This window comes from Crocuta crocuta, unplaced genomic scaffold, assembly GCF_008692635.1.
Source record: "Crocuta crocuta isolate KB4526 unplaced genomic scaffold, BGI_CrCroc_1.0 scaffold556, whole genome shotgun sequence".
NCBI classification, from domain to species: domain Eukaryota; kingdom Metazoa; phylum Chordata; class Mammalia; order Carnivora; family Hyaenidae; genus Crocuta; species Crocuta crocuta.
In genome coordinates, this window is record NW_027527436.1 from 2,458,976 (window position 1) to 2,471,594 (window position 12,619).

At 37.3% G+C, this 12,619-nt stretch overlaps 1 protein-coding gene across 1 annotated transcript in view; it reads right to left on the minus strand.

The window, feature by feature from the left end:
• The window catches only part of USH2A (usherin), a 717,315-nt gene that overhangs the window by 328,627 nt on the left and 376,069 nt on the right, over positions 1-12,619 (minus strand). Inside the window, exon 35 of the mRNA XM_077759473.1 lies at positions 4,109-4,260. Coding sequence (XP_077615599.1) covers positions 4,109-4,260 — 152 coding nt within the window. The remainder of the gene's footprint in view (positions 1-4,108; positions 4,261-12,619) is intronic.

Genomic DNA, 12,619 nt, shown 5'->3' on the forward strand with positions numbered 1-12,619 from the left:
AGTTGAAAATTTCATTAATATAGTGCTAATGAACTTATGCAGAAAAGAGCAAAAGATGAATTAGTTAAAGAGAAGGACTCTGAAATAAAATGTAATCCCTAACTGCACAGGGGCCAGAAAGATTTTAGTGGCTAAATCTAGAAAATGACTAGGCGACCAGAGGATAACAAAAGTGGCAAGAAATTAGAAAGGGGTTCAAAATATGTTAGCATATTCTAATAACTGGCTTAAATTTGTTAACTAATCACCACAAACTCATAAGCATCACTCATAAATGTTTGACCTTTTAAGATTTATTGAATATGTTGATAATTTTGACCTTATTCTTAAAGTAAAGGCTCATGCCTCACAAGAAGGTGATCAAACACGAAATCCTTAGGCAGGCAAATATTCTCAATTATGAAACCTTCATTTGTTAGGGCGAATACACTTTCCCAATTATGAAAATAAATGTGAAAAAGACAGAGTGTTAATTTTTAATAAGTATGAGGTCACGACATGTTTTATTTTCATCTGAGAAAGGCTATGGGGTTCTTTAGATCTATAACTCCTGCTCATTATTTTTTTTTTTTAGTCTAATAGCTAGGTACAAAAAAAATGGTAAAGAAACTTACTGGAAAAATATCAATTCATCATTTTAATATTTCATAACAATGCAATTGCTTTCATTATGTCTATGTATATAATTCAAATTATTGCATAGAAAATGATTTTAAAGGGTTCCAAGTAAAATGAGATTCAAAAGTTGAAGAATTAAGGGCAATTCCAGATAATTATATTATTATCCTCAAACATCTGGTTAATTCAAAATGATAGATTTTAAAATTTTTCTTTAAGTATCTGGATAAATACCTCAGTTTTTATGCTACATTAAACTTAGCAATTATACTATTTTGCTTTGACTCAGTCCTTAAAAAAAATTTACCTCCTGTTTATCTACCTTGCCTTAAAAAGAGTGTTAAGGAAAATATATCCTGGAAGACTGGCTTAGCTTTTACCTGAAAACCTCCCTTGACACAGGAAAAAATAATTATTTTGAGAACAAATGCACAATGAAAATATATAAACATTTTAATAAAATTTTCATCATTAATAAAACTCCTATCATGTACCAGAAATCCTTGCATAAATATTTCATTCAAAATTTTATAGCCATCCCTTTTAAAGTGGGTACTTTTTTTCCCCCCTTTTGTAATAGTTGAAAAATCTGAGGTTTAGTAAAAGAAGTATGTTTCCCAAGGAGGCACAGGGAATAATAGCAGGTTTAGGATAGATTTCCCATATAGGATTTTCTTGTCAACTGCATGTTGCCATTACGATTTAGATGTCTTAAATAACTAATTTGCTTCTTTGTAAAAAATAAATGTGAAAAGATTTGTATGAGTGTATGTTCGTTTAGGTGTGTTTATGTGTAGAAACATGTCATCACCAAGAAACCAAAGCAGCATTTTAACTGTATCACCCTGCAGTGACCTATAGTTTCACATTTCATCCTTAAAAGGGTCCTTGGAGAATCGAATCCAATGAATGTTCCTAGGCCAGACACAGTCATAAAATTCCCAATCTTAGACTCCACCAGGGTTATCTAACATTGGCTAAGTGGAGGAAAAGGCCAAGTGGTTATTCTATGGATAAATTCAATGCATCTTACTTATAGAGAAACGAAATGTGAAGAGTTTCTCTCTAATTCAACAATATCTTTGAAAGCAGGGAATCCTTTTGCAAAGTGATTCTCTGTTGCATTTTCTGTTAATATTTATTTATTTTCAACATTAATAAAACCTCAGTTACTGGATTAAATATGACAATGCATATTAGCATCTTAAAAGCAGAATCGAAGGCATTATAAACTCTTTTTAACACTGGAATTTCTCAAAGAGCCAGAAACATGTGCAAATGAATGAGATCTGAACAGACCACAAAAACTCTTCTTGCAAATGGGTTCATTTGGAATCACAAACAAGAGGTCATAAACTTAGGCTAGAAACAAAACACATTGAGCTAAAACTGCACTAAAATGGTAGAAATATGGAATATATGCATTTTCATTTTTTAAATATTCCATTTTATGGAATTTGTCCTTTTTTTGTTTTTACAATTTTCCCTTTATTATATCAACTTGGCAGTTTTGAGGGTGACCCATACCACATTCAGGACCAGAGCATATTTGTCACCATAAACAGAGAATAGTATCTCCCTGCATGCATGAAAAACAATGATATTAAATATATAAAAGATGCAAAACAAACAGGCTTCTCTTTCTAAAATCTAAGAATTATCATTTAAAAATGTTATAAGGTGAGCAAAAAATTGATTCTCAAAAGTTAATTTTTCAATTTCTGCCAGCAAAAGATTTAAAAAAAGAAATCATGATTTTTTTTAATGTCAATGAAACACCGGTCATAATATTGGGTTTTAGATAAAGAATAACCTTCAGTGATGTATGTATCTGAGTCTGTACTATCCTTCATGCCTGTGATAGATAACCAAGGTAATTTAGAATATTCAGGTATGTAATCTCTTCAGGGCACAATATGTACTGTAGCTGGTACACAAACATTATAGAAATCAGTTGAAGACCATAGGTTTTAACTTCTCGGCAGCATATAGTTGACTTGTTCTAAATAAAGACGCTGTTCAATCCCAGTGATTAGAGATGGATCATTGACTTGGGAAAAGCGTTTGCATACTGAGCACAGGAGAAAGAAAAGTAGCAAGAGGAGAAAATAGCTGTGCTTTACGTCAGGACTGAGTCTGGAATGCAGAAGGCCAGCAGAGTAGGTTTTACCATCCAATTCTGTTCTCCCCATTCTCATCAGGGCATTGTGGCATTTGATTTCCTAAGGTTAACACCACCCACTGTCTTATCTGCACAGCACGCAGATCAATAACTGTGTCCCCCTTGTTTAAAGTTGCCAGGAGATCAGGAGACAGTGTGGGGGCCAATTTAGCAGCCAGAACCAATCTGTGGTTTATATTTTTGAAAAAGTCTAGGTTGCAAGCTCATGTGAAGTGTGCTCATGTTTTTTTTTTTTTCCTTTTCTTTTGAATGGAGAAGAAAAGCTGGCCTATTGCCATTCCTGCTTTTAAGAGTAAGTAACCATCAGAGGGTCTGAGCTATAAAATACTTAATGGCAATAAAGACTACAGTTCAGCTGTACCGATGGATGATGTTAGCAGTTTGGAAAGCAACCAATCTCTGAAACGAAATGGGAGGTGTGATCAAAAATAAGGAAGCCAAAATTAAACTGTAGAGCTGCTTTTCAAGGTAATATTTATATAATACACTCTTCAATGAAGACAGAGTGCATTAAAATGGTAGAGCATTAGCAAACATTGCCAAAAAATATCTAAAAGTAATGAGCATTTCCCTTAAAAGAAGCTAAATCTAATTAAGGAAAATGCACAAAAATAAAATGGGATGTTTTGAAACTAAAGAATGGCATGCCAGTCAATGACAATTCTGTACTATTGAGTTTTAAAAATTAAATAAAAAATAAAATGCATGATTTGTCAATCTCTTAACTGCTAATGAATTACAGATAGACACTACAGATTTATGAAATGTGGATATCAACAGCTAATATTAACACAATTTTAAATACTGTTCTTTGAAACTATATCACACTCATGATATAAATATATCTGATTCTAATAGATGAGGCAAGCTCGACCCTTTAATTGATTGACCTACTTGATGGGCAGTAATGTTGCCATATCGTGGCAATTATGGACTTTCAACTATTTTCACTTTTTAATCATAACTTACTTAGCTGTTGAGACCATTATTAGAAAGAAAAACATCTACTTGACACAGGTCATTCAATTAAACAAAATTGTATTTCTGCTAAACTGGCCAACTTGCCTTTAAAAATTTCAGTGACATATAGATTTTGTCCTATATAGACAAAGATCTATGGGCAGTCTTGAAGTTTATGTTGAATATAAAATCTTTCTAAGCCTCAAATAAAATTTTATAAAAAGAACATCTCCTATCCTGCTTGAAAGCCTAGCTGTGCAGAGTGAGTCACCACCACTTACTTCTTCCTTGATATTCACTGTCATCGGACACTCAGTACATTCCCAGAATGTAAATGCACATACTCACCAGTGGGCCCAGAGCACAACCTTTGGCCGTGCATGCTTGGACTCTGAAGGAATGTAAGCTCCAAGGAGCAAATCCATAAGCATGACAGCTGAGTTCTGAGGAATTCTGAATTAATACACCATCTAGATATAGTCCATAGCTTGTGATAACACCTGGGAAGATAATCATTGTCTTTTAGTACGACTTCCCAGACAACAGCAAAGAATGTCTTAAGAAAGCAAGCACTTCTTGATATGATTTCTAATTTCATGAAATTACTAAATTATAGTAACTGGTATTTTCCCTGATCTGAGCCCTGTCTCTTTCGAAAGGATAAAACCGGCATTAAACTCTTAAATATCAAATTATTGAGCTGATTATAGAGAGACGGAAATAGAACCCAAGAGTCCCAGTATGGACTCTTCTTATTTCATCATGTTAACTGCTGCTATCTGTGTTCCAGATCAAATATGAATAAATTAAGTATATTTATAATTTTTATTCCTTTCTAAAATGATATACTTAGTCGATGTGCTCTAGAAGTCAAATGACTTTATTTGTTAATGCATTATATATTATTCAGGAAAGTGTCCAGCCCTGTTTTAAACACCTGTTGTGTATGAACTTCTTTCTGACCCTCCCCTAGCAGCATTCCAAAAATAGAGGCAGAGTTATTATCACCATTTTACAGGAGAGGAAATTCAGGCATCGACCAACTAAGTAGCTTGTCCAGAGTCACATAAGTGACAAATGCTGGAGTCAGGAATTGAACGTAGGAAGTTTGGCTCCAACACTCATGCTCTCAACTACAGTATTACATAACCTAAATATAAAAGCCAGGCACAAATTGTACAAATTCTGTTCACGGGACAATCAAGAATGGTTTGGAGAAACTATGATTTGTTGTTTTTAATGATCAATTAAATTTATATGAGAAGGAAAATTATGTGACTTTTCATGAAAACAACTAGTAGAGATATAGGAAATTACACAGTTATTGAATACAATCATTTGAATTATTCACTCAACATATTTACACTTGAAGGAAAATAGGAATCTATGTTCACTGGAATTACAGAATCCCCAAACTGATCAAGCATTATTTGATGAAAAACAAAATTTTGCTTACATGCCTAAATTGAAACCTCTTTAAAAGTAAAATTAATTTCACAGTGGCATAGAATTGCCCAACAATAGTATCCTCAGACAATCTTGACTCTTCCTCACCTGTGTATTTCTAGAGCTTATCACCATGCCAAAAACATAGTAGGCACTTAATATCTATTGATTAAATGAATAAATTAATGAACACACAGCATAGCAAAGTATCAGCATCCAATATAGAGGGAAAATGTAAGGCTACAGGAAAGAGATACTGAGCCACCTGAAATATGAAAAGAGACTTGGTAAAAAGATGGTATTAGAAAATAGCTCCAAGATGGAAGATTTGGAGAAGGAATGAGTTTTGAAACAAAAGACTCTAACAAAGTCAAACCTTCACTCATCATCACATCAGGGGTAGCCTTACCAGTGCGATCATGACACCAGATTTTTCCCCAGTGTCCCTTTATCCTGGGATGAAATTGCTCAATTCCAGAACCTGCTCATGATGTTTGGGAGCACCATCATCTGCAAACTTCTAGAATGCTACACTCATTGTCAGGCTATCCTTCACAAATTTGCTTTTGATATAAAAATTAGTTTATAACAAAAGAAGTAAGGTGTGAGCTAACACCATAAAAGTTACTCATCTTACAGTATACATTATTAATCCGTATCCTAAGAGATTTCTGGAACAGCCTCCTGAGACCTACATTACAGCAGAGGCTGGGTGATACCGCCTGTGGATTTCTGTGTGTGTGTTTGGGAGGGGGGGTTTCCCTATAGGATGCTGCATCTGATTTTAACTAGGCGGTCAATATTTGATACTGGCTTTTCTATAGTGAGAAATATGGAAATGGAAATCAAGAGAAGGTAGTCAGAGTGTTTTCTCTCATTATTATAGTTAATAACCTACAGAAAATATTTTTCCTTTCTCTAGCCACAAAGAGGAATACTATATTGTGGACTAAAACTGAGATACCACTAAATTGGAAACTGAGAATATTACCTGGCAATTTGGGACCCTCATGCAGCTATATCAATAGGTAAGAAAAAAAAATTACTACATAGAAATTAGCTTCCTGCTGCACACTGACCCTAAGGACATAAACCTTTTAGTAATGAAGGTTCAGGTTGTCTTACTAGGTCAAGAATCCCAAACAGATGAGCTAGTGGCCGAAGGCAAAGGAAAGAAGTTATAAATATCAACTGCAGCCTTATGATAGTTACGGAAATGAGAGTTGTAGGTGTTACTATGCTTTATTTCTTTCATATTACATAAAGATTTGTACAGAATAATGAATTTTCTCTCCTCCTTTCATCTACTGACTTATATAACTCAAGAAAGTTAGTGGGTATTCATTTTATCTTAGTTTTTAAGTTGCAGACTATCCAGGAGGGCTGTGTCTACACTCAAGGGGGGAATTGACACCACCCACATGCGAATGTGGCGACAGAGAGTGAGAGCATCTTCTTGTAGAAGCACAGTAGGATGTCAGGCAGAAGCATGCAGTGGTTACTGCTGGTCATGGAAGGTAATGGAAGGAAGAGGAGTGTGGATGGGTGGTTATTCATCAAATTCATCTACCCATAGCCCCACATCCACACACCTACAGTCTGCTCTGTGTGCTGAGCCTAAGAGCCCATACTCTACATTTGCAGCCATCTTGCTCGTTGGCTTCCTTCTTGATTTCACCATGGGAGGCGCTGCAAGGAGGGCAGAAACAGGGAGAAAGAAAACGTCCAGCTTCCGGCTCTGAGAGCTGAGGCTTTTGCTGACTGTTGTGAGGTCAGCAGAGAGGCAAAGCAGCTGTGGCCTCAAGCAGTCCAGACAGCAGAAATGCCTCTTCTGTATTCCCAACTTCTTCAGCCATGGACTCTCGGTGGCACTGGAGCTCAGGCTGGGGGAGCACATCTTGAAGGTTCAAGCATCAAATCAGCAAACCTGGCAGCTAGCAGTAGCTGGGGTGGACGGGGGGGCTGAAGACCTGGGAAGTTAGCAGCTCTCTGAAAATCACCTCCTTTGCTTCTGCAGCACTTCCAACACATTTGCCACCAACTCCTTCTATAAAATACAGCCTGCCTTGGGGGTGTCTGGGTGGCTGAGTCAATTAAGTGCCTGACTCTTGGTTTCCGCTCAGGTCATGGTCTCATGATTCGTGAGTTCGAGCCCCACATCAGGCTCTGCGCCTACAGTGCACTTGTAGGTACACTGTAGGCTCAGAGCCTGTTTGGGATACTCTCTCTCCCTCTCTCTGCTTCTCCCCTACTTGTGCCATTTCTCTCTTTCTCAAAATAAATAAACCTAAATAAATAAAGTATTATTTCTAGAACATTTTCTGTTTTACTAGTTAGATCCTGGTCAGTACACCTTTAAGATTAAAGTTATTTGTACTTAAATGAGTTAATACTTTTTAAATAAAGCTACCATTCTGACTCCTTTTTCCTTCCGAGGATAACTTTGCATGCCTTATCTTTTAAGAGAAAGTCTATTTCCCTTGTTTCCAAATTTGGGAGAAAGAGTATTTTACTGTCACATAGCACTATGGCTACATGCAAAAAAACTACAGCTGCCAACATCTGTTCTCCTTTATTCTAGTACGACCATCTGTGAGAACTCTGAGAATACCCACAGAAAGTATTCAATTTAATGCCATTTAATACTTGACTCAAAAAAGCACAAGTGAATTAAAACTAAGAAATGTAAGATATATAGTGTAAAACTAAATAGTCACAGAAAATTTAAGAGAAGAAAAATGGATAAAATCACAGTAATAATAACGATAAGAAATTATGATGGGCCAGGCACTCTGCTAAGCAATCACTTAATCCTCACCAAAAAAATCTTATGTGCAAATAACGTGTTGCGGAAGCTCTTAAAGAAATTGTAAGACCCTTGAAATGCTATCTGCTTGACCTGCTTTTCGACAATGAAATAGAAAGTACCCAAATCAATATTTCCGTTTTCTTACATAATTGGGGAACAGGGAATTTCTTTTATGCTAGGATTATGTGCATAATATCTCATTTATCTGACCTATTGGGAAATGGCATATTTCACAGAAGTTAATTTTTGTTACAACTAAATCTCTTTCCTTAAGTACAAACTTTAAGAATCTTAACCATTTTTAAAGGAAATCTTTCTAGCAAGCACTACATGGTCCTTACCTGTCTTCCCACAGACTATAATGAATATAATTGAATCATCTTGTGATGACTCAATCTGTGCATTATGTACATCAAAGACTATATTCTCTAATTCGGTAACACCCTCAGGGACCGATGAGATATGGGGTACTTGCCTAGCTTTTACCCTTCACATCACTCCGTGGCTATACTTAATCCATTCTCATGTCTCCTCTTTGAGTTCCCCCTCCTTCCTCCCTCACTGACAGTCTCTCAAAAATTTCTTCTTTGTTTTGTGTACCTGACTCAAGCAAGCCAACTGCTAGCAAGCTATGCTAAGAAACTAGAAACCATGAAATCTGGAACTATGGATAAAGAAATAATAGACAGTTACTAAAAGAAGGGCTTAGAGTAAGACGAGCACATGGCAAATGAGCTGAGAATAAAATTAAGTGAGATTTGTGACAGTTAATTCAACTGCTCAGAAACTTTTTAGTATCTAGGATGCATCAAATTGAGAGGTGGGTGAGACCGAAGTCCATCTTTTGTGCAGGTGACATCACACACACACACACACACACGCGCACGCGCGCACAATACTGAGTTACCCATTATTCTGTAGGTAACCACTATTTGACAGCGTTTGTAGGAAGAGCTAAAAGATCAATTGTAGATTCTAATTGTAGGATCCAAATATACACTGGGTGAGTGTAGTCTAACCTTTAAGTCATATTGGACACTCTCCTCTCCGTCCCCCACCATACCAACTCCATTACTGAGACTTATAGACTTCACATTCCCAATTGATCTTCACCTGTCTCCATACCCACGGCCATGGAGTCCATTCTGCCATCATCTCATACCTGAATATAATAGCCACCCACATGTTCTGATGCATTATTCATGTTCCCATACAACTCATTCTTCACACTGCAGACAGACGGCCATTTTTCAGATCACATATCTGAACGTGCCACATGTAATCAGCGGTCAATCAGGCCTTCGCTGCATCCTAGGAAGATGAGACTTCCCCATCTCACCATCAGGGAGCTGGGATCAATGTAAGCATATTGTGAGGCTGGAACAGACCTGTGATGCTGGTCTCTCTGGGTGTTCTGCCCTTAGGTCCAGGTCTTACCAGCTAATCACCATATCTCAAGGTTAGGCCAAAGCAGGGTACCACTGTAGTTTAGTGCTGGTGACTACATTAACTACCAAAAAAGGAGCCTGAGACAAGTGCATTTCCTTTGATCTGATTTGGGCAAGGTCATTAACTATAAATTCCTGAGTCAAGGACATACAGCCAAATTTCCTGGTAAATTTGTAGACAATAAGAGAGGCAATTTGAAGGTAACAATCCATTTCTTACCAAGATATGCAGGCAGATGTCATAACTTGTCTTCATTAGCAGACTTTTTAATGTAAATAAAAGTAGAATTATGTGAAATATTCTATAAATCAGTTCCAAAAATATACATTTAGTAAGTAATAAGTCTAAACTATGCATTAAGACAACAACTGTCATTGATTCCCAAAGCGTATTACAAAAACTAATGAATATAATCCAGTGGAAATTTTAAGTGAAGCCTAAGGAGATACTTTCCTTCTTTGAGTCGAGTACAGGACACATATGAATAGCTTTGAGAAAAGTAAAATGCCAAGTTCTTAAAATGCTGTGTAAGTATTTTTGAAATTATAAAATACTTTATTACTTAAAAATACACTGAACACTTAACTTTGAGCCAGACAGTAGGCTATACACTTTATGTGAATCATTTCCATTAACTCTAACATCAAGAAATCAGAGGTGTTATTGGCCTTATTGTAGACTCAAGGGAAGGGAGTCCTAGAGAGGCTATTTCCCAGGGACACACAAATAGTTGAAATGGTTCCAGGGTTGGAAGCTGGCAATCCCAGCCCCCTCCTACTCCTGTTCTTCTTAATTTCCAGCCTAACTTCCTCTACTAAAGTATTTAGGAATTCCTCTCAAATTAAGAACTGATAAACAGTTCTGGCCCTAAAAGCAATTGAGTTGAGCCTCAGTGAAAGATTAATACATATGTATTGGAAGTCAATTCCTCAAAGGTTCTATGCTTGGTACATTGTGGGATAGAAAGAATGAAAACTAATATCTGCATGTACGGAAGTCAGAAAAAAGTTAAACAGAGGTCTAATGAAACAATAATTAGAGAGTTGAATAAAAGCTATTGGTGCCACAAAAACTCTGTGCCCCACAAATGGCGTAGACATATGGGAACTCCGAGCAGGGGCAATCGCCCTGGCTACAGTGAGTCCTGAACACTTTTTAGAGCAGTCTGGGTTTCCATGGGTTTTCCGTAACGGGTGAAATGTGAAAAGGCCATGGCTCAAGAAGCTGTTCCTGGTGGGGACAGGACATTTGGCAATGCCTAGAAGCCAGAAAGCACAAGGTATGGTAAAGATATCCAGAATAGATCAGTATTTTGTTGTTATTGTCATAACTGGTAAAAGTCTAACAGAAAAGGGGGTTTGAGCCTTGAATGCCATTCCAAGGATATGGGATTTTATGATACACAGGAGACCCATGGACATTTTTGTGTTCTGACTAAGGGCAAAATAAACGCTGTATTTAGAAGAATTAATCTAGAGTCACATACTGCAATCGATTGGAGTAGGGAAGACCATGGAGGTGGGGAGAAGAAGGGCAGCTGAAAAGCTCACAAGGAAAAAACTCTAATTTTTAAAGGCACTTTTTCTTGAATATATCGTAACTCGTTGTAACTGAGGCAGGTATGTGGGGATGGCACATTGCAGCAGTAGTGTGAAATTCTAAGAAAGAAACACCTTTAACAGTTTATATACTTTTTCTTTTTTTTTAAATTTTTAAAAAATGTTTCTATTTATTATTGAGACAGAAACAGAGCATGAGTGGGGGAGGGGCAGAGAGAGAGGGAGACACAGAATCTGAAACAGGCTCCAGGCTCTGAGCTGTCAGCACAGAGCCCAATGCAGGGCTTGAACCCACGAACTGCGAGATCATGACCTGTGCCGAAGTTGGACGCTTAACCGGCTGAGCCACCCAGGTGCCCCTACTTTATCTTCTTTAATAAAACAAATTTATGATGCTTAGGGCTGAGGTGGATTAGACTGCAGGATGATGTAGCAGGTCACTAGTCAAAGAAGAGGAGGGTCTATCCCCCTTAGTCCGAGAGGGACTCACAAAAACTCACAAAACTGAGAAATTCACAAAAGCCTGCTACCAAAGAACTAACTTACCTCTATGCTACTGGCTTAAGAAGGGGCTGTTTGCCAATTTGAGGATTAAAAATAAAGTCAAACCTCTGTTTCATACCAGTGCCAAAATCATAGTTGTGATAGCGTACTATAGTTTCGCAATATGTCGCCTTTCGGGAAAAGTGGGCAAAGGTCACTGAGATCTCTCTGCATAATTCCTTACGACTGCGTGTGCATCTATAGCTATCTGAAAATCAAACATTTAATAAAAATATAAAATAAAAGGTGTTATGTAGAGAAGCATGAAAGGTAAGGAAAGGCAGACACTGGAAACGCAGAGCAAGTTTATGCTGAAAACTTAACAGTATTCATGTTTTAAAATCAAGTACTATCAATCCTCAGAAAAACCCTTTCAAGGCAAAAAGGCTTTCAGTTTTCCTTTACAGAGGGGAGAAATAAGTTTGAGAAAGGTTTTTTTTTTTTTTTAATGTTTATTTGTTTGAGAGAGAGAGAGAGTGAGTGCACACATGAGCAGGTAAGGGGCAGAAAAAGAGGGAGAGAGAGAATCCCAAGCAGGCTCCATGCTGTCAGCACAGACCTGATGTGGGGTCTCATGAACTGTGAGCCTTTGGTGGAGTATTATAGCCCTGGAGCCCAGAGCAAAGAAGAATGGAAACAAAGGCTTTAAATTGTGAGGTTCCATTCTCTTCCCACACTTGTATCTCTTGCTGCTGCTGCTGCCTCCCAGGGACAAACCAAAAGGAAGCCAGAGAAAGAGGAAGCCCATTGACGCAGGGCGGAAAGGTCAGCCTTGTAGGCTACAGGACTGAATGGAAGTGTGAAGAGCTGATCCAGAGAGGCCACAAAATATATACATCTAACATAAAACAATTATGGTGATTTATTTTACGCCATTGCCCTGTTTTGTGTTTTTCTCTTGTGCTAATAATCGGCAAGATGGCTATACCAAAAATCAACAATACTGTCCTATGTGGTAACAGGGATCAGGTTATTTAATCCAGTTTTACAAATTCAGTTCTTCAGCGGATAATCCACAAAATGGATAGTTAATTCCCATCAGCTCTCTCTGGT